General features: G+C 36.8%; 1 protein-coding gene across 1 annotated transcript in view; it reads right to left on the reverse strand.

Moving 5' to 3' along the window:
* LOC139691701 (uncharacterized) overlaps positions 1-22043 on the reverse strand; it is an 82424-nt gene extending 60381 nt beyond the window's left edge. Inside the window, exons 1-5 of the mRNA XM_071589549.1 lie at positions 21779-22043; positions 21428-21598; positions 13916-14146; positions 10527-10650; positions 8130-8263 (exon numbers count right to left, since the gene is read on the reverse strand). Coding sequence (XP_071445650.1) covers positions 8130-8263; positions 10527-10650; positions 13916-14146; positions 21428-21598; positions 21779-21913 — 795 coding nt within the window. The 5' untranslated portion in view covers positions 21914-22043. The remainder of the gene's footprint in view (positions 1-8129; positions 8264-10526; positions 10651-13915; positions 14147-21427; positions 21599-21778) is intronic.
* Between the last annotated feature and the right edge of the window lie 294 nt (positions 22044-22337).

The following is a 22337-nucleotide window of genomic DNA, read 5'->3' on the forward strand; positions in this document are numbered from 1 at the left end:
TAAGGAGAAGAATTGCGCTAGGCAAAGAGGCTTTCACAAGGAGGAGGGAGTTGATGACAGGGACTTTGAGTAAGGATGTTAAGAAAAGACTCGTCAAAACTTTGATATGGAGCGTAGCTATGTACGGTGCAGAAATTGGGTCATTGAAGCAGGAGGATAGATGAAGACTGGAGGCTTTTGAAATGTGGGTGTGGAGAAGAATGGAGAAGGTGAAATGGACAGAGAAGAAAACAAATGAGGAAGTACTTGGTATGGTGGGCGAAGGGAGGGGTTTGCTGGGAGATATTACTATGGAGGCAGGAAAAGTAGATGGAGGGGGTATTGACCGGCAGCAGGATGTTGAAGAAGACTGTAATAGAGGGGAGAATGTTAATGACAGATGATGAAAGGGAAGGAACAGGATAGAGATGTTGGACGGGATGAAGGGAGGAAGAAAGTACTCAGAGATGAAGAGGGACCTGATATAGAGTAGGATGATGGATTTTGTGTTTTGTTAAGAGTAATATAATATTTGTTTGGTAGTTGTGTCCATCCAAAAATGTACCTTAAATGGTAGATTACCTTAAATAAAAAAAGCCTTCCAAATAAGAAATTGATGTATAAGGGTAGGGGTTTAGTAAGGGGTTTAGAATACAGCAAGATTAAATACTACTTGAAAGTAAGAAGGGAAGAACTATGCTTGCAGTTAGAGATAAGTTGAGCAAGATTATAGTTGACATAGAAAAGATCTTAGAGATTTGAAAAGAATAAATTGAAAAATCTATGATAAAGAGCTTAGACCAAAAAGTAAGGAATAGAAAAGATATTTGACTCACTACAGAAACCTAAGACAAAGAAAAGATCCAAGATGTGGAAGGAATATAAGAGGAACTGAATTGTAAAGAACTTAGATCAAAAAGTTTAGACATAGAAAAGCAACATGAATGTGAGGAAGAGGCATGATAAGGTCAAGGTATACTTTCCAATGAGATAAAAGCGGCTTTATGGGATATGAAATCAAATAATGCCATGGGGGTAGACAACATATTTGTGGGGATACCAAAAGGGTTAAGGAAATATGGAAGAAAGAGTCTATTTGGACTGATAAGTATTATAATTGAGGAATGAATCTGGATGGAAGCCTTGGTAAGATAGTTGGTAAAGTTTCAATTCCATTCAAGAATAAGTAAAGGTCTCATCATGTCAGGACTATAGAATAATAAATTCAAAATTCCTCATTTATAAAGTGTTTCTCTGGATCAAATAATAGGAAAGGGTCAATCAAATGATTACTTTGGGAATGATTGGTTTGGCTTCAGGATGGGGAGAGGCTTGCTTACTGCTGTTGCAGTTATAAGGTCACTGATGGAGAGAAGTTTAGATAACAATCAGTATGTACTCATCTGTTTTTAAAAACGTTACATTTAATTAATTAAGATGAAGTAATGAGTGAACTGTAGAAAATAGGAATATATTATATGGACAGGAGGCTAATCAGCAATCTGTAAATGTCTCAGACTGTGGAGATGTGAGTGAAGAACATAGTCCAGTTGTGCAGTGCTAAAAAGAGGTGTTCAGCAGGGTTGTCCATTGTCACTGGCGCTCTTCACTGTACATGTGAAGGAAATGATTATAGAGGTATGGGAAGAATTGAGTTAGATGCACATTTGGAAACTCAGTTAGGTTTGCCAATGAAACAATTCTAGTTTGTTAGTCAGCCAAGCCGTTGTAAATATTGCTGAATTAATTGGAAACTCAGTGTGATTGATTTATGATGAGAATCAATATTAATAAACCAGATTTTTGTGGAATTTTTCAGAAAGGAAAGGCAGGGCATTAAAAAAGGAGTGCAAAATCTGTAGTAGGTAGAAGAGTCTAGGTACCTAGGAAGTATTTGGTACCAAAACAGTGAAATCATCAGGGAGTTAAGGAGAAACACTGCGCTAGGAAACAGGTAATTCACTAGGAGGGAGTTGATGACAGGGACATTGAGGAAGGATGTAAAGAGAAGACTTGTGAAAATTTGATATGAGAAATAGTTGTGTATGGCTTGGAAACATGGTCACTAAAGTAGAATGATATAGGTAGATTGGAGACTTTTGAAAAATAGGTGTGTAGGAAAATAGAGAAGGTGAAATGTACCAAAGAGAAAACAAATGTGCTGGGCATTGTGGGCAAGTATAGGGCTTTGTTGGTAGAAGTCCTATGGAGGCAGGAAATATTGGATGAAGGTCATATTTGTTGGCATTGGGATATAAAAGACAAAAAGAGATGAGAATGTTTGAAAAATGAGGAAAGGGCCAGAACAGGGTATGCATTTTTGATTGGATGAAGGAAGGAAGTACTCAGTGATGAAGAGGGAATTTACGTAGACTATATTACTGAAAGTTATTTTGTTAGGAGTTATAAAATATTTATTTGGTAGTTTTGTCCATCCAAACCTACTTTAACGGGTAGATTACCTATACAAAGGTATAATGCATATGAAGTCAGCACTAGTTTAAATCCTTAGTTGATGACTCCTTATCCTCTGATTAGGGCACTGAGGCCTTGGTAATTTAAAGTCTCAAGAGCCATTTCTGTTCATTGTATATTCTTTTTAAAGGGAGAGGTTTAAGGTATTTTCCACTGTGTTGAGTCATATGCAGTTACATTACTTGTTTATCTCAACAAAACAGGCAGACATACAACCAAACAAGAAGTTACTATTAGGCTCTGCATGCATCAATCTTCCTCTCATCCTTAGTAACATCCTTATATTTCATATTCCTGCCATTACTTCCTGAATTAAGTAATATTCTTACCTATGTTTATTAGTCCTAAACATTCAATTGCAAATCAATCAATTTTTGTTCTCTGCTTTCCACATTTAATCTCCCCTGTCTCTTCTAGAATTCTCAAAGTAATCTCCTCCCTTTCCCTTCTTAACTAGCTTTTTACACTCCATTGTTTGTTATCCTTTCATTCCACTTTAACTCGAGTGACCCTTAAGAGCTGTACTTGCTATTTTTCTTGGAAAAAAAAATGTTAGGAATATGTAAATATTTCCATTTCTTTAATTCATGGTAATACATATATTTATTTACTTTTTATCAATGGTTATTCTCTTAATCAATCCCGAGTTAACTTTCTATTATTATGAGTAATATAATTTGATGTGGTAATGTTCAGTAAATGCAAAGTGAATTGTTTGAAGGGTAAAATCAATTTTTTGTGAGGAGTATGCTTAATTATTATTTTTTCTTTGAAGGTGAAGGATTTAAGTTTATCATAATTTATTAAATTTTAATAATAACAGTACTATTTGTTAACATTTTGCTTTGATATCCTCAATGTCTTAAGCATTTTTTCTTTGATTTTGCAGTGCCGTTTGGAAGATGCAGAATCAAATATGTCCTCTGATGAGGAAGTTGACATTGAAGAAGGGTGCGATACTGACATTCCTTTAGATTATAGGACGACCGGGAGGGGAGGTGTTTCAGGTACAAGTTAAGGAAAGTGTATGACTCTGCTGTGTCTTAACTTTTGCTACTTTCTGGTGTGATAGAAGTATTGATGAATAAACTTCAAAGTTTTTCTGTGGAAAACAATGTTCATTAGAAATCCTGGGTTACCTTTTTAAAACTCTTTTAAAAATTACTTGAAGATCATTTAAAATATTATGATAAATCCCAAAAAAGAACAACGATATAAAAAAAGGATGATTTTGAAAAGTATTTTGCTCCAAAATAAAAGTTACCATCTGCAAAACAATGAATTCCTTCCTGTTGTACCCTTAAGGTCCTTAATTAAGGTTTCAGTACACTGAAATAAAGACCTCTATCTATCTATCAATTAAACTGCTGGTTCTGTCACCAAATTTATTACATTAGCCAATCAGAGCCCAGGGCTTTTGTTAAAGTGCTGGTTTGGTCACCTTTGCATTAAATTAGCCAATCAACTTCAGGGCTCTTGTAGTCTTGCAATTTATTAATCCGGTTCTTTTGTTTTGCTTGATTATTTGTTTTTTAGATTATACCATTTTAGTTATCAAAATTTTGATCACCAATAGATGAAGTCACCATAATTGTCCAGTGAATCATTCGTAGTACTGTCTAACCTTCAAAATGTGCAATACAGCCATATTTGAAGTTTGCAGATTATGTTTAAGCAGTTGCGGTCTGTTGATCAATGTTTTTTGCAAACATAGTAAATTGCAATTAATGCTGGAATTAATAATAGAGGATTTAAAAGATGTTAAAGTAAGTTTAGTTGTCTTTGATACATGTTTTTGAAATCGTGTGTGCACGAAATCTTAAATGAATTAGTAGTTGCTTATAAATTCCGCACAGAGTTCTGAAAAATTAAAGTGATATTTTAGTAAAAGGAGTTTAGTGCATCCTTTGCTCAATATCTTTTCATAATATAATTTTTTGTGTGTACAGCATGGAAATTATCATTGGTTGTTGTGTTTTCCCTGCATAGAGATGCTTACAGAGTTCCTGCAATTCAAGCATTGATGTGCCAAGCATTTGACTGGTTTTTATAATTGCATCTAAAAGGTTTTTAATCCTGCAATGATATACAGGATAACCAATCGAGAAGAGGTCAGTTTTTTTCATAAATATGGTTGATATCAGTAATTAGGAAAAATTTGGCTAAAATTAATATTTTGTTGCATTTTTTGGATAATTATGCAAAAAAAAAATTATTTTCAGTATGTACCTACATTTTGATAATTCTTAATTATTTGAAAAGTTAACGGATATAGACTTTCTTCTGGAAGGAATCGATGGATTAATTGAAACTGTTCTAATTAATTTCTCTGATAATTTATTTCGAGTGGAGTTTTTTTTATTTAAGCAGTTTCTGTAACTTCCCAAATTGAACAAAGAAATGTATCATTACATCACGAAAAAACTGTTTTTAAATGAATACTTTATCTGATGAAATTCCATTCTTACTTTCAAAGTGGGTTTTCACCATTTATTTCTTTATTCTATGCAAAACAGTACTAGGCCAAATACGAGGGTCATCCGGTAAGTAGTACCCGTTCGTGAAATAAAAAGACACAAAAGTAAATATTAACAAAATAAAAAATTTTATTTGAAAGAGGATACTTTAAACTACTTCTCAACATAATCTCCGAGCAAATTAAGGCATTTGTCATAACGTGTGACAAGTTTCTGTATTCCTGCTGCATAGTCCTTCGCCGCCAGCTCATTGAGATACGCGAGGGACCCATCTTGCACAAATTTTTGCATAATGCAGATGGTGTTTAACAATTTCATGAACAATTGTTCGAGAAACATTGGGAAAATGCTCACAGATGTCATCAATTGTGACGCGCCGATCGTTCCTCACGAATTCGTCAACTGAGCTCACCAGTTGGTCTGTAATGACAGACGGTCTCCCCGAACGCTCATCGTCGTGTGTGTTCCCCCTCCCCATGTTGAAGTTGCGACACCACCGCCGAACAGACGACTCGTCCATTACATTGTCTCCATACACCTCCTTTAATTGGCGATGAATATCACATGGGCGAACGTTTCTTGCATTGAGGAATTTAATCACTGCCCTCACTTCACAACTGGCGGCGTTCTCAATTTTTTTAAACATTGTAAACAATCACAGAAACAACACAGGCAATGCTAGCGTCACGCAACTTGGCTCAGAGAAGGCAGACAAGCCACTGAAGCTATCTGACCTCGTCCAGCGGCTACTCGCGTCGTCAGCACTTCATGCGGCACGAACGGGTACTACTTTCCGGATGACCCTCGTACGTTGGGAAATAATCATTAAGTTTTCCTTTCTGTATAGCAAAACACTTCCACCTTATCTCCCCAGATTTTCCATGCCATCCCACTGTGTTTTTTTTTGTAACCATTCTTTTTATCTTAATGTCATTTAACTCCATTTATTGTTCAACCATTTGTGCTATCTTCTATTTAACATTTTTTGCATTAATCCATATCCACCCTTCAACTATTTTTCTATTCAATTCAGCCCTAAATGCATGATTCCCTTTTGTTTTCTCCATTCAAAGTACCTATATTTTTGTTTTTTGGTCTCATTAAATCTTTTTAAACATATCAAATTTTTCCTCAATGGTACATAGCTCATTTCCCTCACTCATGATCCTCTCTAAAGTTAGCTATTACTCCCTCCTTTTTAATTCAGTTAATGATATTTTATTCCATTTTCGAATGCACTGGCCCTGCTTTGTCTTTTTGTATTGGATGCCACAAATATTAATTGTAAAAACATTCAACGTCCAATTGGGAGAAATTGAGCTGAGGAATACAGCTATTCCTAAATCTTTGCCAAATAATAATTAATAATCTCTTACATTTCTTAGTAACCTGGAATATTTTATGCATGCCATTTCTGGTGTCTAAACCTGGTATAAGTGATGCATAAACCCTGTTTTTCTGCTGCAGAACTTGATTTCCTCCTCAGTACCATCAATCTTCATGCCTAAACCTTAGTCATCCACCTCATCACAATCCTTTCCTTTTTATCATATTTCAATGCTCTATTGTCATGAAAAGTTTCCCTGCCAGAACAAATGCCCACTAAGCCCTCCACCTGTTTCTATGTTGAATCAATTTCTTCTCCCTTATGAATAAATGCCTTTGGTGGCATGTAGCCCTAAATGATGATTAAGTTTGTCAATTCTCTGTATAATTCCACCAATGTGCATAACAAATGTGTCTGTCTATATGCATTTATTTGTATGTATGCATGTAATTATAAATATTGTGCCTAATAATGTATGCATACAATGTTGGGTTAAATGCAAGATGGGACCATTAGGTCTCAATTTTGCCCAAATAAAGACCTCAATCTATTTATAATATTCTAACATTCTCTGTGTTCAAGCATGCTAAGGCTCCATTGATCTTTTTATTCTATAATAATGCCACTACAATATTTAGTGTTACAAGCATGGAATAGCTGTATGAATATCTTAGTGTTTTAGCATGGTTATGGAAGCATAATAATTGATTCATGTATAGGTAATGAAATAAGTGGAACATAAATAGTAATAAATGCTGGAGTTAATAATATTAAATTGAAAGATTTTCATAAAAAGTATTTCATAACTGTCAATTTTTATTTATAGAAATTACACGAAACAGCAGAATATCATCACTTTTTTACAAAGTTGTAATAAATGTTTTATGATAATTTCCTGGCAGCAAGATAACATTTTTGGAAGGAGTTTATGAGTATTAACTAATCCTTAGAATTCAACTATGCATATCAATTTTACATTGCCTCAGTACTCTTTGAGAGAAGGAAATGTTGAATAAGAGCACTTCAGTTTTTAATTAGTTGAATAAAACACTTAACTTTTTCTGAGCCGTACCATATTTAATGATGGCTCTGCATTGTTTGAATGCTGTCAAACATTCCCTCATTCATGTGCACTTTCATTAGTATGTGGCCAAGAATATTGCTTGGGTTAAGACCTAAGAGTGAATGATCCAGTTTCCCAGTGTTTCATCATGTGTGACTTTAGATTACTACTCTAAATAAATGTTTTTGGATCTATCTGGACACTTGTTTGGCCTTTCACCAGTATGCGTCAACAAGTGCCTCTTTAGAGTACTACTATGAGTAAATGCTTTGTAACATATCTGACACTTGTGGCTCCGTTCGCCTGTGTGTGTCAACACATGAGTCTCTAGCGTGCCTTTGAGAGTAAATGCTTTGGAACATATCCTACACATGTACGACCTTTCATCAGTGTGAGTCAACAGGTGCCTCTTTAGAGTACCTTTGAGAGTAAATGCTTTGGCACATATCTTACATCTGTGTGGCCTTTCTCCTGCATGTGTCAATAAGTGCATCTTTAGACCACCAGACTGAGCAAATGCTTTTGAACACATCTGACATCTGTGTGGCCTTTCTCCTGTGTGTAAATTAACGTGATTCTGTAAATGTAACTTTCGAGCAAAATCTTTCAAACACAATGCACATTTAAATGGCCTTTCTCCAGTATGTGATGAAATGTGGGCTTTGAATTTACTCAAATGATGAAAGTTTCTGGAGCAGAATTCACATTGGTACTTATTTTTCATAGCATGCAACAATTTGATATGCCTTGCAAGGTCATTTTTTCTCGCAAATAGCTCTGAGCAAATCTGACATCTGAAGTGTATTACCTTGTCAAGGTGTGCATGCATTACATGATCTTTGAGAAGGTCACTTTTTGCAAATACTTTGTTGCAAATTTGACACACATGAAGTACAGTGCCTGCTGTATCCTCCACTGGGCCACCTAGTTTCTGGCCACCATCTGAAAGATTTGAAGAAATGGAAGATAATCAATGAATAGTCATATTCAACCAATGAATGAGTTTGCTATCTTCAGTCCATACACACACATTTATGTACATAAATAACCCTAGAAATAAACATCTTCGGATACCATCTTTTTTCACCCTCATTGTGAAGGTGTTCCACAAAGCTTAAAACACAACTTTTACATTTTTTCATATTGCCATTTAGGTATATGTGCTAACAATTAAATGTTCACAAGTCTTCTTATATACAGACTAAACATATTGTTTGTTCATCCGATCAACTTCAGATATGCTTAAATCTTACGGAAATACGGTATCTCACATCACCTATTGCTGACCCAAATAATATCTTTAATTTTTGTTTCCCAGAGATCCTGCAGAAATATTTTAACTCAAAACAAAAATGTATGCAGAATACTTCTCAGCTTCTTATTTATACCGTTTTAAGAAATATATGGCCAGGAATTAGCAGTCAACAAGTTTTTTAAATCATTTCATTCATTGGACCTTTTTATGAAATGAACAATTATAAAATGCTGATAATTTATCTGAGCCCTTATTTTTTGCTCTGTTCTTTAGTTTTATAAAATCCTTCCAAAGCATATTTTATAAATATTTTCAAGCTATTTCATCTCATTAATAAATTAAAACTTTTACACCAATCAAAAGAAATGAAAGGCATAAATGCTCAATTGAAAAACTTTTCCACAAGTGTTCACAAAGCATATAAAAATTTTAAGGAAACTTAATTTTTTACCAGGATTTTGGGAGGATATAAAAATATTTCCTATTCTTTAAAAGAGTAGCAAGTGAGAAAAGAAAGGTATCATATAAAGAAGGAATCTTTTTAGAAGGAATTTTCTAGAGAATAAATTATTAAAGGAAAGAAATTACACGGCATTGCTTTTTACCAAAATCACAAAATAAAACAGATATTGACATGGCAAAACATCAATAAGGTATATAGAGATCAAGAAGATGGAGATAATAAGTTATAAATAAAATTATTAATTCAATTATGAGCAATTCACTAATCAAAAACAATGGTCAATTAAGTAATTAATGGTATATTTCAATAAACATGAAGCCTTATTTCAATTTATATGAAACGTTATTAAAACCATTGGTATTAATTCATCAATAACAGATGAAAACATTGATGAAGTGAACAAAATAGTATTGACCAATCATTGAATTACCATCACACAAGTTGCCGAGAACCTACACATATTAATTGGATTAAGCCTTTTGAATTTTACCAATGACACTGGCCATTGCAAAATTTGTATTTGGACCAAAAAACTTGTTATTTCTGTGCACACTCTTGGCCAAAAACAACAAACTATATAATGGCACATCCATCCTTTTTCCCAGATCTGGCCGTAAGTGACTTTTTCCTGTTCCAAAAACTTAAAATGCCCTTGGAAATATGATGCTACAATATGATTAACAAGATAAAGACCACAAAAAAGGAGCAGATACAGAAGATCATTAAAAATGATTTTTTAAAGTGCTATGACAATTGGCAAAATATTTGCAAAAATATAATTTAGAATAGATATTTCTATGAGGATGAAAAAAATATATATTGATGAATGTATAAATTATTTTAGAAAAACATTGAAGTCAGATCACTTTTTGAGCAAACCCTTGCATAAGCAGAGTATGATAACTAAAGCTGCATTTTAATTAATCAGTTCCCTAAAACCTAAAGAAACATCCAGGCAGAGCAGAAAAAATGCATTGTTTGAAGAGGCAATCTTGGTCAGAAGAGGTAATGATGGATGAGGAATGATGATAAGGAGTAATGATCCTTAATTGCAAGAAAAAAATGGGTAAACAGACAATGGAATGTTACAGGTTCAACATAGATGTCAGAAAGGCAGTCAAATTGAAAGAGTTCGAAAATCAAATAGGTACTAGGAAAATATTAGCTTGGGAAACTGAAATTTGAGTTTTAAAATGCTTTTGGTTTTATTCTTAGCAGTTTTGCCCTACAAATGTCTGAAACAGAATATTTTATCTTGTAGCAAAATTCTTTAAAACTTCATTCAATTGTAAATATTTCAATTTTCCTTTCTGAAATTTTTCCTAATATTTTAATTTACATGAAAATATTTCTGTAAAGAATTCAAAATACATTGACCCAGTAAATCCCCTAACTATTAGTGGCAATTAGACATTTAATCACCATTTGTTCTATTATACCAAAAATTGACAAAAGTGAAGACAGGGAGAGTCCTGAGCTTTACTTACCTTGTGATAGCAACTCTTTCTCTCTGAGGTGCCTTTCTTCATGAAGTTTGTCAGCATCAAACTCTTCCTTTCTGTTGACTTCCTCATCAGAGGACAAATGCAATTCAATACATTCTGAGTCGTCCTGCATAAACAGAATCAAACCTTACATTTATACAGGGAATATCCATTTTAAACATAAACCAAATGCCCCATAAACTTTTGCACATTAAATAAAATATTGTAGTTTTCCATTTCACATTAAAATTTAAAATATTAATTCAAGTATGCAATGAATTAAAACAAATTGATCATTGTCTTCAAGCAGTTAAACTTAATTGAACCAACTGATAATGGCCATATTTCAATATGCCACGAAACGCACTGTTCTTTTCCTGTATGATGTTGTATGAATTCTAACCACTGTCCTTTCCTCTTGTGTATTGTCTATTTCTCCTTTGGTGGGTGAAACAGCCCCCTGACGCCATCTCTTGGCTAAAGAATCGGGGCGCTTGGCGACATATAAGACCCACGGATCTCAGGGTAAATTACATATCCTCGATAGCTCAAGTGGTTAAGAGCATCCGCCCGGCAAGTGGAAAGATCCGGTGTTCGAGTCCCGGTTGAGCAAATATTTTTACTCTTGTGATCCGTTCGATTCCGCCTTCCCCACCTCTATTGTGTTCGTCCTTTATACGTGTTCCTATCCCTTTTCCTTATTTATGTTTCTGTATATATGAGTATATATATATATATATATACATATATATATATATATATATATATATATATATATATATATATATATATATATATATATATATATATATATATATATATATATATATATATATATATATATATATATATATATATATATATATATATATATATATATATACATATATATATATACATATATATACACTACCTTGATCCAAAAATTTCCTGGAATTTATTCAGAAAATTAAAAATACAAGTTTATTCATCTAAATCTATATTGTCCCCTTCAAAGTAATCCCCATCAACTGCAACACACTTATGCCAGCGCTTGATCCAATCCTCGAAACATTTTTATATATTCGGTTTTCGGTATGTCCATCAGTGCTTCCTGCGATTTTTCCATTACTTCCTCTCGGCTGCTAAAACACGTTCCCCGTAATGGTTTTTTAACTCGGTTGAACAGAAAGAAGTCACAGGGAGCGAAATCAGGTGAATTTGGTGGCTGTTGGATGGTATTTGTTGCATTTTTCGTCAAAAAATTACAAATAATGATAGCACTGTGCGACGGTGCGTTATCATGGTGCAAAATCCACGAGTTTTCTGCCCACATTTCTGGTCTCTTTCGGCGAATTGCTTCACGCAAACGTCTCATAACGCCCAAATAATACTCTTTGTTTACTGTCTGGCTTCTGGCAAAAATTCATGATGCACTACACCGTTGTAATCCATGAAAACCGTCAGCATTGCCTTCTTTTTTGACTGAAAACGACGTGGTTTTTTTGGTCTCGGCTCATTTGGTGAACGCCATTCACTTGCCTGATGTCTGGATTGCGTGTCGTACTCATAAACCCACGTCTCGTCTCCAGTAATGATCCTTTTGATGAATGTGGGATCGGATTCAGCCTCGCAAATCATGTCTTTTGCGACGTCAACACGGTCTCTTTTTTGCATGAAATTGAGGTCTTTTGGCACCAACTTTGCTGCTACACGACGGAAACCCAAATCATTAACCACAATGTCTTGGGCGGATCCATAGGCAATGTTCAAGTCCTCCGCTATTTCTCTGATGGTTAATTTGCGGTTATTGACCAACATTTCTTTTACTTTATCAATTTTTTCACCGACTTTCGATGTCGATGGTCTGCCACTGCGTTCATCATCTTCGATTGACTCACGACCACTTCTGAACCGCTCGTGCCACTGGTAAACGACCGTTTTTTTAGAGAATCGTTGCCGAAACACTTTTCCAACATTTCCAATGTCCGTGCGCCACTAAATCCGTTTTTTATGCAAAATTTAAAACAAGTTCGTTGTTGCAAATTTAAATCCATTTCTGAAATTGTAAAAAATCGCCAACACACACAGAGATAGATGTACTCTTGGCTACGTAACTTTTGCAAATGTCAAGTTATGACACTAAGATTTAAAGGGAATATTAACAACAGATGTACCAATTTAACAAAAAAAACAGAACTCAAATCGGAACGATGGGAGCGCCACACGGTGGTTATTCCGGGAACTTTTTGATCAAGGTAGTATATATACATATATATATAAATATATATATATACATATATATACATATATATATATATATATATATATATATATATATATATATTTCTATATATATAGATATAAAAATTTCTTCGAAATGGAAGCTCTTCGGCGACGCACAAATATTTAAAAAACAGATTTAGATTATTAGAATATAGAAACACAAAGAAAGGACACTCACAATTTGTTATTTGACGTTTCGACAGCACGGCCGTCGTCTTCAGAATCTGAAGACGACGGCCGTGCTGAAACATCAAATAACAAATTGTGAGTGTCCTTTCTTTGTGTTTCTATATTCTAATAATCTAATTATGTTTATATATATATATATATATATATATATATTTATTTATTTATTTTATTTAGTAAAAATTGTGCACATACAGCAGGATTGCCAATTTACAGTGACACATATAACAGGAACATATAGTATAAGGACACAAACATACAAACATCAACAAGACTATACTATTGAGGGAGGTGTGAGAGATGTGTCAGAGAAAGGTTTATAAATGTGTTGGCTAATATATATATATATATATGAGTGTGTGTGTATATCTATACACACATATAATATACATGCATATATAATATATATAAACATATATTTGCATATAGCTTATGTGAAAGTCTGACAGATGTGAATAATAATGTATTTGAAGTTAGCACAAGCAAACAAAGACAAAAACACAGAAACACACAAACATGAAAAGAAACACGTTTTTGCATTGTATGCGGTACAAGCCAACTTTCTCTTTCGGAAGGAGAGAGGGAAGGAACTCATCGAGAGAGAGAGAGAGAGAGAGCAGAGCCACTCAGCCAATGGACGGATGAAAATAAATGCATCCAAGGCAAAGGTTATGCGATTTCCAAGAGAAACCTGAAAGCTAATTAGTTAGATATTGTAATAAGAGTCCATAAAACCTAGAAGGTTAACCTAAAGCTGAACAGACAACAGTTAAAAACAACGAGATGGTCCAAATGTGCCATGAACCAAAGTGACGGAACACCTCACTTTCCCACAACAAGTTCTGCTCATACCAAAGTGAATCCAAACATAGACCAAGTCTCCTTCTGAGAGTGTGCCGTGGCATTGTACCAGAACTGCCGTTCTTTGCGGAACGACTCACCCGAGTCTTCGCTCCATTGGAGGCCGTCGAATCCCCACGCGTGCCGAGGTCTGAGAAAGTGCCCTCCATCTCAGTCGATGCCAATTGGACAGAATCATCAACGGCGTCCACTGCACTGCTGATGGCCCACACGTTGGCTGACGTACCGTGGTCCAACTCCTCTCCAGGCGGCTCTGCATCCTCTGGGTGTTCATCGCTGCTCGGGACAGCGCCCTCCTCCTCAGACTTTGTCTAAATCGCGTTTGGAAGAGGGAGGAAGGGTCAGCAAATGCACGTCCAATGAACTCCACTCCACTCGGTCCCACACCAAGGACACATACATTCAAAGGTCGACTAGAGTAATTCAAATGAGTTGAGTTTCTTGTGTGGTCCCTCCCATTTACCCATGACCCAGTTCCACCACAGCACCTTCTGGACAAAGCTTACACAGACCCTGAGTATCCAAGCGCCCCGATTACCCAGTGGGCAACACAACATACTCAGCTATTAGAGTCATATTGTGAGAGAGAGAGAGAGAGCAATTAACTTGAATGCTGGGTGCATTTCACGAGAAATGCAATTGAATTTCCCATTTCCTAGTGTTTCCCATTGGTCCTAGTGGGATCGAACCACTCGGATTAGGTAGGAGAGACACTAAGGTTTGCCACAAAACCGATGTCAATGCTCTCTAAGGTGTGGAAGCCGCAGGAGGTCAGTTATTGTAAACCTCTGCTCGCCAAATGGGTCATGAAAAAAATGGCATCGAAGACCAAGCTAAGTTACATGAATTAGTTTTGTGCTAAACTGAAAAACTCTCTCTGTTGAGAGGAGAGAAGACTGTGGCAAAATGTTTGGTGAGGCTTACTTACAGGGGGGAACTCTCTGCTCTGCCCTCCTCACAAGTTTCGATGTGGTTTAGAGAAGGCTTCCTCCTTCTAAATAGGGGCCAGTAGGAAGAAGATGACCACGACACAAAACAATGCTCTGGACGGCCGTCAACCAGCAGAACCAATGTGGCTGTACGTGTTTAATGATTGTTGGAATCTGATCGTCTATTGAGTATCCAGATGGTTTGTGCTAATTGAACTGAACTTGTCGTTTTACTGTCGTGTGTTTAGCATTCTTAGTTACGACTTAACAAACGAGGAAGGTGTGCTCATATATTCAATAGTGAACTTTGGCCCAATACATGCAATACTTCCTCCCTCCCTTCCGTCCAAGATCACTATCCAACTATCCTATTCCTATCCCTACTTCCTCATTATCCCAAACATCTCTCCTCTATGAAGACACCCCCCTGACGCTATCCCTCGGCCAAAATATTTAGGCACTTGGTTGCATTTAAACCCCCATCAAGCAGATCTCGGTGTAAATTACGTTTCCATTCACGTTTAAGTAAATGTTAAAAGTTTTATCAAAGCATTCGAAATGAATTGTACAGCTTTGTGCGATGCTTGTTGTTGGCTTGTATGCATTCCCCGTCTGTATTGTGTCTCTCTGATCTTGCAGGCCCTCGGGGAAGACGGAGGAGTTGATGGTGGGGCAGTGGATATCAAGGAAGAGTTTGCCGTTGACGATGGAGTCCCGGGAAGGGATGCGTCACTTGTGCAAGGTGAGAGGGGGGCATTTTCACTTTATGAACATCTACGCAACGCAAGCCACCAACAAGGGGTGTGTGGCGGATGGTGTCAGGTAAAAGAGAATAGAACCAAATGCAAAACCAAATTATTCATGTAAACCTACATCCCACAGAGACAGGGTCGCACCCAAAAGTGGTAGGACTAATTTTCTCTGGCGTGAATGGAGTGGTGGAGGGGTGTCTGCCTGGCAGGGTAAGGTGGAGGGGGGGGGGGCTCTTAGCAACTGACCGACACCAACCTCAGTCGCCTGCGGGCTGTCGTTGAGTGAGGACACCGTTGTTAGTGAAGCAAGTTTTTTGTCCGCGTCGAAAAACAAAATGAATCTGAAAATTTAGAGCAACGTTATTCCGTGAAGTTTTGTGCGAAACTCGGGAAGACGGCAACTGAGACCCTCGATATGATCAAGCAGGCTTATGGGGACACTGCCTTAAGCCGTTCCACAGTATTTGAGTGGCACAAGTTGTTTAAAGAGGGTAGGGAGCTCGTTGAAGACGACCATCGCTCCGGACGGCAAGAACCGACACGAATGTGGACAGAGTGAGGACACTGCTGAACACAGACCGACGCTTAACCAGTGAAGAAATTGCAGACCAGTTGGGTCTGTCTGCATCCAACGTCCAACGCATTATTTCACAGGATTTGGCCATGCGCAAGGTGTGCGCCAAGATAGTGCCGAAAATTCTGCCATGGCGCACTCGTTGTCAGACAGCTCCTGGCCAAATACGGCGTTGCCACGTTGCCGCACCCGCCCTATTCTCCCGATCTGGCACCTCCGGACTTCTTCTTCTTCTTCCCCCTGATGAAAAGACAGCTCAAGGTATGACGTTTTGACTCGATGAAGGCCGTTCAAGAGGCTTCGAAGAGGGTCATCAACAGCATCCTTAGAGAAAATTTCCAGTGGGCGTACGGGGGGGAATGGGAGCAACGTGATAGACTAAGTGTGTAGCAGCTGCAGGAGCATACTTTGACGATTATTAAGTCGATGTAAGTATATCGTCAATGAAATTCTTGTAAAAAAATCAGTCCTACCACTTTTGGGTGCGTCCATGTAAATCACGGGTTGTGTCCTAACACCCACTGCCACACGCCCTTGCGGCGGCTTGCGGGGCATTAAGTAGATGTAGATGAAACAAACAGATCTTCCCTTTTGTACTTCCAGATAGTTTTTTCTTTAACCTTCTTGTACATGTAGCGCAATTCCAAACAAACTGAGGGAGATGCCGTAACAATAACTTTTAACGGAGTCATATGCCAATAAGCATTTCAATTCAACAATTTCAGAGTGTAAAAATCAGTCTCCTTGACCGAGATTCAAAACCGGATCCCTAGATGTCGAATAGAGTATTTTAGTCAGTTAAGCCAGGTGAAACTATTGCATTGAAATGCATTTATTAACGGATGACTCGGTTAAAAGTTACTGTATTGCGCCATCTCCAGCAGTTTCATGGGAATTTGTATCAAAGGTATAAACAGCGTGAAAGTTTCAAAAGTTATCTCTTCAGCCTCATGGACGGACTTGCATGGAAGGGTCTCGTACGATTACTTATGCCTGTGACATTGTATGTATGTACGGTATTTCGTGACAGCATATTGTTCCTTTAAGAAAGCCCCCAAAATTTCATAGAGTTCAAGAGAGGACGCCTCGATAGCTTAAATGGCTACAGCACTCAGACCGGACATAGATCCGGGATCCGGGTTTGAATCCCGGTCAATGCAAACAAATTTTATACACTCTGAAATCGTTGCATTGAAATATAGAGCAATGTCAATCTCACCCTTCCTTTGTTTAATTCCAAATACCCTCGCACCACGTCTTCCACCATTTGCTTCTACCACTCTCTTTGTTACCCATTTCAATTTATTATTACTTAAACTCTGTACGTACTTCCTTCTGCCCAACTCTGTACGTTTTCATACATTCTTCCATTTCCATCTCTCAATCTTATCTTTCTAATCATCTCATCCATCCAATCCACAGTTTGTCATCTTCCAAAAATAACACTTCCTATTAATAGCTTCAATTTGCGGTTTACTTTAATCCCTATCTTTCCATTTATGGTAGTATTATTTATGGGAGGCTGAGACCGACAGCTGAGGAGCCATAGGGGATGGACAGGATTTGCACCATAGGGGATGGACAGGAAAGGATGAAGGGTGGAGGGAAACTGGCGCCGGCATTAACCTACTCTTCTGACAAAAGGCCCCAAGGGGTCCGCAGTTTAACGTCCCATCCGACGGACGGCGTACTCACTCAAAGTGACCTCCACAAAGCACCTCAAGTAGGGATTGAGATACCCTCACTGAAAAATATTCAACACTGCTAGGATTTGAACCCGGGCTCTTTGGGTGGGAAGAGAGTACATTAGCCCCCGCACCATCTCAATCCCCCCTCTTGCCATTTATATATATATATATATATATATATATATATATATTTATATATATATATATATTTATATATATATATATATATATATATATATATATATATATATATATATATTCCCATTTTTCCTACGCAATTGCACTCGGATCTGATTTCCTCTTTCCTGTTCCTATATAGTTTCTTTCGTGGCTATTGATATTCCTTTTTATTTAAATATTCCCATTTTTCCTGTCGGGAGTACTTGGCTCATTTCTTTCACTCATTTGATTCCCTCGACAATCATACTACACTGGAAATAATTGGATAAAGAATAATTTGATACATGCACCTGAATGAGTCATACAGATTACTCTTCAAGCAAAACGAAGGAGATGTTTTACTTAGTTAAATGAAGTATACAATGTATATCTTTCCACTGTTCTTTATTCACGTACAACCGGATTCAACGCTCAAGCTTCATCATCAGGTACAAATTAAACAAGCCGCAGTGTATTTATATATACCATTCATGAGGGAGAGGAGGGGTAGGTGAGAGAGAGGGAGGGGAAGAAGGAGCGAAAAAGAAAGTGGGGTTGATGGGGAGTGAGGAGAGGGGTGTTAAGCGTAAGGAAAGGTGATTGGTTGCTTTACAGTGGGGTGGGGGGTGTTGTCGGTCTCTCTGTGAAGGAAAGGGGTACTTCAAGGATTGGGGAGAGATAATTAAAACAAGAAATCGTTGAACAAATGACCCTTTTTCAAATTCTTCCTGATTTCCAGCTCTTCCCACTTGTCCATCCTCATTCCTTTTACCATCTGGTGTAAGAGTTCCGGGTTGAAATCGCTCCCATGGTTTTATTCCCACGGATGATGCTTGGCGAAGTGTGATTGCTTGAGGTCACGGTTCCTGATACAGCGTTTGTGTTCCTCCGCCCGTGTTTTTAATGACCTCCCCATTTGACCTACATATATAGCACCACAGTCTCCAAAAGTTAACTTACAAACGCCACTTTTATTTTGTGTACATATTTTGTCTTATGAAGTATTCAAGAATGATTTTAAGTTATTCGTATTGTAAAAAGCTATTCGAAATTTCTCTCTAAGAAAAAGGTTGGCTAACTTTTGTGAAATTAATCCATAATATGGGAGTTTGCACCATTTGTAACCTATTTCCTCCGTATTAATTGGTTTGAACAAAAGATTATATGATTTGAAGGAACATTTTCTTTGCCGTATTTTGTCAATTAAATTTACTTTTTTCATTGCTAAACTTTTAATCGTTTTGAGTTCTTTAACAAAATTACTTTTGGAAGGAGGAATGGCCAACAGTCTGTTTAGAAGGAAATGAAAAGTGGAAAGCTTAGGCGATATGTGATGGCGGGAGTTGGAGGGGATGAAGTGGTCTGTGGCGGTACTTTTCCGAAGAATTGCAAAATCAAAGTCCCGTCCCTTTCTCGACACTGTGATATCTAAAAAATTTAATTGATTATTCTGTTCTTTCTCACAAGTGAACTTGATACTTTTGCATTGGGAATTCAGGTTGTTCATAAACTTTTCTGTCTATCAGTGCCTGTCCATATAGCAAAGATATCCCTTAAGTATCGAAACCAACAGTGAATATTCTTGGTACAAATTGAGGGGTCGCTGAATATTTTAATTTCAAAATTGTCCATGAAAAAGTCAGCAAGTAGTGGTGATAACAGTGACCCCATGGCTAATCCATCAACTTGTTTGAAGAATTCATTGTTAAATTGGAAATAATTTTGTTCCACACACAATCTCAAAAGTGACATGAACTCATTGAGGAAGGTTGGTTTTTTGGAAGTGTTGGGGCCAAACCAATAGGTCAAAACAGGGAGGTCATTAAAAACACGGGTGGAGGTACATGAACACTGTTTTAGAAACCGTGACCTCAAGCAATCACACTTAGCCAAGCATCTGCCGGAATAAAACCATGGGAGCGATTCCAATTTGAAACTCTTACTCCAGATGGACAAAGGAATGAGGATGGACTAGTGGGAAGAGCTGGAAATCAGAAAGAATTAGAAAACGGGTCATTGGTTCAATAATTTATTGTTTGAATACCTCTCCCCAATCCTGGAAGTACCCCTTTCCTTCACAGAAAGACCCAACAAACCCCCCCCACCCCACTGTAAACCCACCAATCACCTTTCCTGATGCTTAACACCCCTCTCCCCATCAACGCCAATCGCAACCCCACTTTCTTTCCCCTCCTTCTCCCCCCCCTCTCTCTCACCCCCCCTCCTCTTCCTCATGAATGGTATATATAAATACACTGCGGCTTGTTTAATTTGTACCTGATTATGACGTTTGAGCGTTGAAACTGGTTGTACGTGAATAAAGAACAGTGGAAAAATACATTGTATTCTTCATTTAATTCATTTAAATTTCCACAAAGTTGAACCGGGAACAATTGGAGATGTTTCACAAGCTAATCTCAACTGAAATCAATAGTTATGCGGTCATTCATTTTGGTTCTCAGACAATGAATAGAGCTGGTGAGGAGAGAGGGAGTAGTTGTTAGCAATGTCAGATTAATTCTAAGGCTCTATTCATCGTGCATGAACGACAGTGAAAATAATTGTTTTTTAAATACAGATCCGCAATCGATTTAAAAAAAACGGAACGATATAAAATTTATTTTTATTCATATAAAAACCATTTCATTTCTTTCAAGAATTGAACAAAAAAAACAAAATCTATTGTTTTGTTTCCGGCTTCTCTTCGTGGAAGTATTTACCATGCAAAAAAGTATCCATGCAAAAAAGACTTACAGATTTTTAACATAAGGTGTATATATTTTAATAAAAATCTGTGGAAAAGTAAAAGATCCTTCTAGGATGGAAAAACAAAATCTATTCACTAAATTACATATTTCCGGAATCGATTAATGGCCACTTTTCTAACACTCAACGACCAGAGGTATAAATAAATACTACCGTATACACACGTGTGCTGGTTCATCTTTAAATACCCTTAACAAAACTGAAAATACAACTCTTATGCTTCTATTTATAATAAAAGTACCATTAAGAAATTAAAGCCTTGAAGGAATAAGAATCCGGCATCAGGACGATATTACACGCGAAATGGCATCATTGTAAACGATTGTGGATAGATAGAAACATTCCTTAAAGATGAAAACAAATACCAGACCTATCCATTCCATATTTATTGCTCTAGTCTCAAGATAATGTTCATTATTCATGCTGGCAAGTGCAAATAACTTCGCTTTCGTTATCTTAAAAACAAAAGAATATCGATTACCCTCGCCATAAATAATACAGGAATGTTTACTTTCTAGAATAGCAACGATTTTCGCAACAATTCAAAATGCCGGTGATTGATTAAATTAATACGAGAACAGTTTCGCAGCACGTAATTCACGAATAATACAATGGGAAAGGCGATAACTAATACTTTATGATAAACATACTCTTCGAAATATTTCTTTGGGGCAAAGGTTGTCCATGTTACACTAATGGTTCGAATTCAACAAATAAGACTGACCTCCAATGAATCATTTATCCAGTCTTTCGTTGCAGGATTGCATCCCTTTTGGATGCGATTGTAGAACACAAACAAACACTCTGCACATCGACGCTTAAATAGCCGGAATTCCGTAAGCTTCTCCATGCAGTTGCCACACACCAACCAGGGACAACCAGCTTCCTCGACAACCTAATAACACATTTACAAAACAGATAATGGCAACAAAATCCTCAAAATCCCTATTGCCTAAATATGACTATACTTTTCGCCAATATAGTGTATGGAAATAAACAACTGCTGGTCCATTTCTTTACGGAGCTACATTTAAAATAATATCCAAAAGAATGTTACTCATACAACTCAACTTACTTTTACATCTAACAAATCCTCTATTGTCTTCTCCAACATGATTTCCAATTTATTATTGTCGTCGAAAATATTTATCAAAAATCCACCACTGTTTAAGCACAATCTGCATAGTTCAAAATCTATTTTGTCACACATCTTGAACGTTTATATTGCGCCTTATACTACTGGACAATACTACGTGAAAATGTTAAGACTTCTTTCACATATGACGTAAATAAACATTAAAAAAATACCACCACAACGCTAGTTCCCTAAGAACAGGACATCTTACATCCGGGCTTTCGGTTATTAATCTTCACCTGTTCTCCCCCTCCATGGAGATGGGTCAATAAATATGACCGGATCATATTGACATGGAGAATCAAAATCCGGGTCACACATATGAACATATTTATCGCGGAAAAATCACACCATCTAAAATTTATATTTCCCGAAACTGTGAAAACTTTAATGAACATCAGCTTTTTGGTGAATGTATATTAGCTGATGGAGTATCACAGATCGCCATAAAACTGAAATTAACATAAAATAAAAATGAATCAGTTCGTCAATTTCCCGT

The sequence above is a fragment of the Hetaerina americana genome, unplaced genomic scaffold, assembly GCF_022747635.1.
Source record: "Hetaerina americana unplaced genomic scaffold, ioHetAmer1.1.p SCAF_39, whole genome shotgun sequence".
NCBI lineage: Eukaryota > Metazoa > Arthropoda > Insecta > Odonata > Calopterygidae > Hetaerina > Hetaerina americana.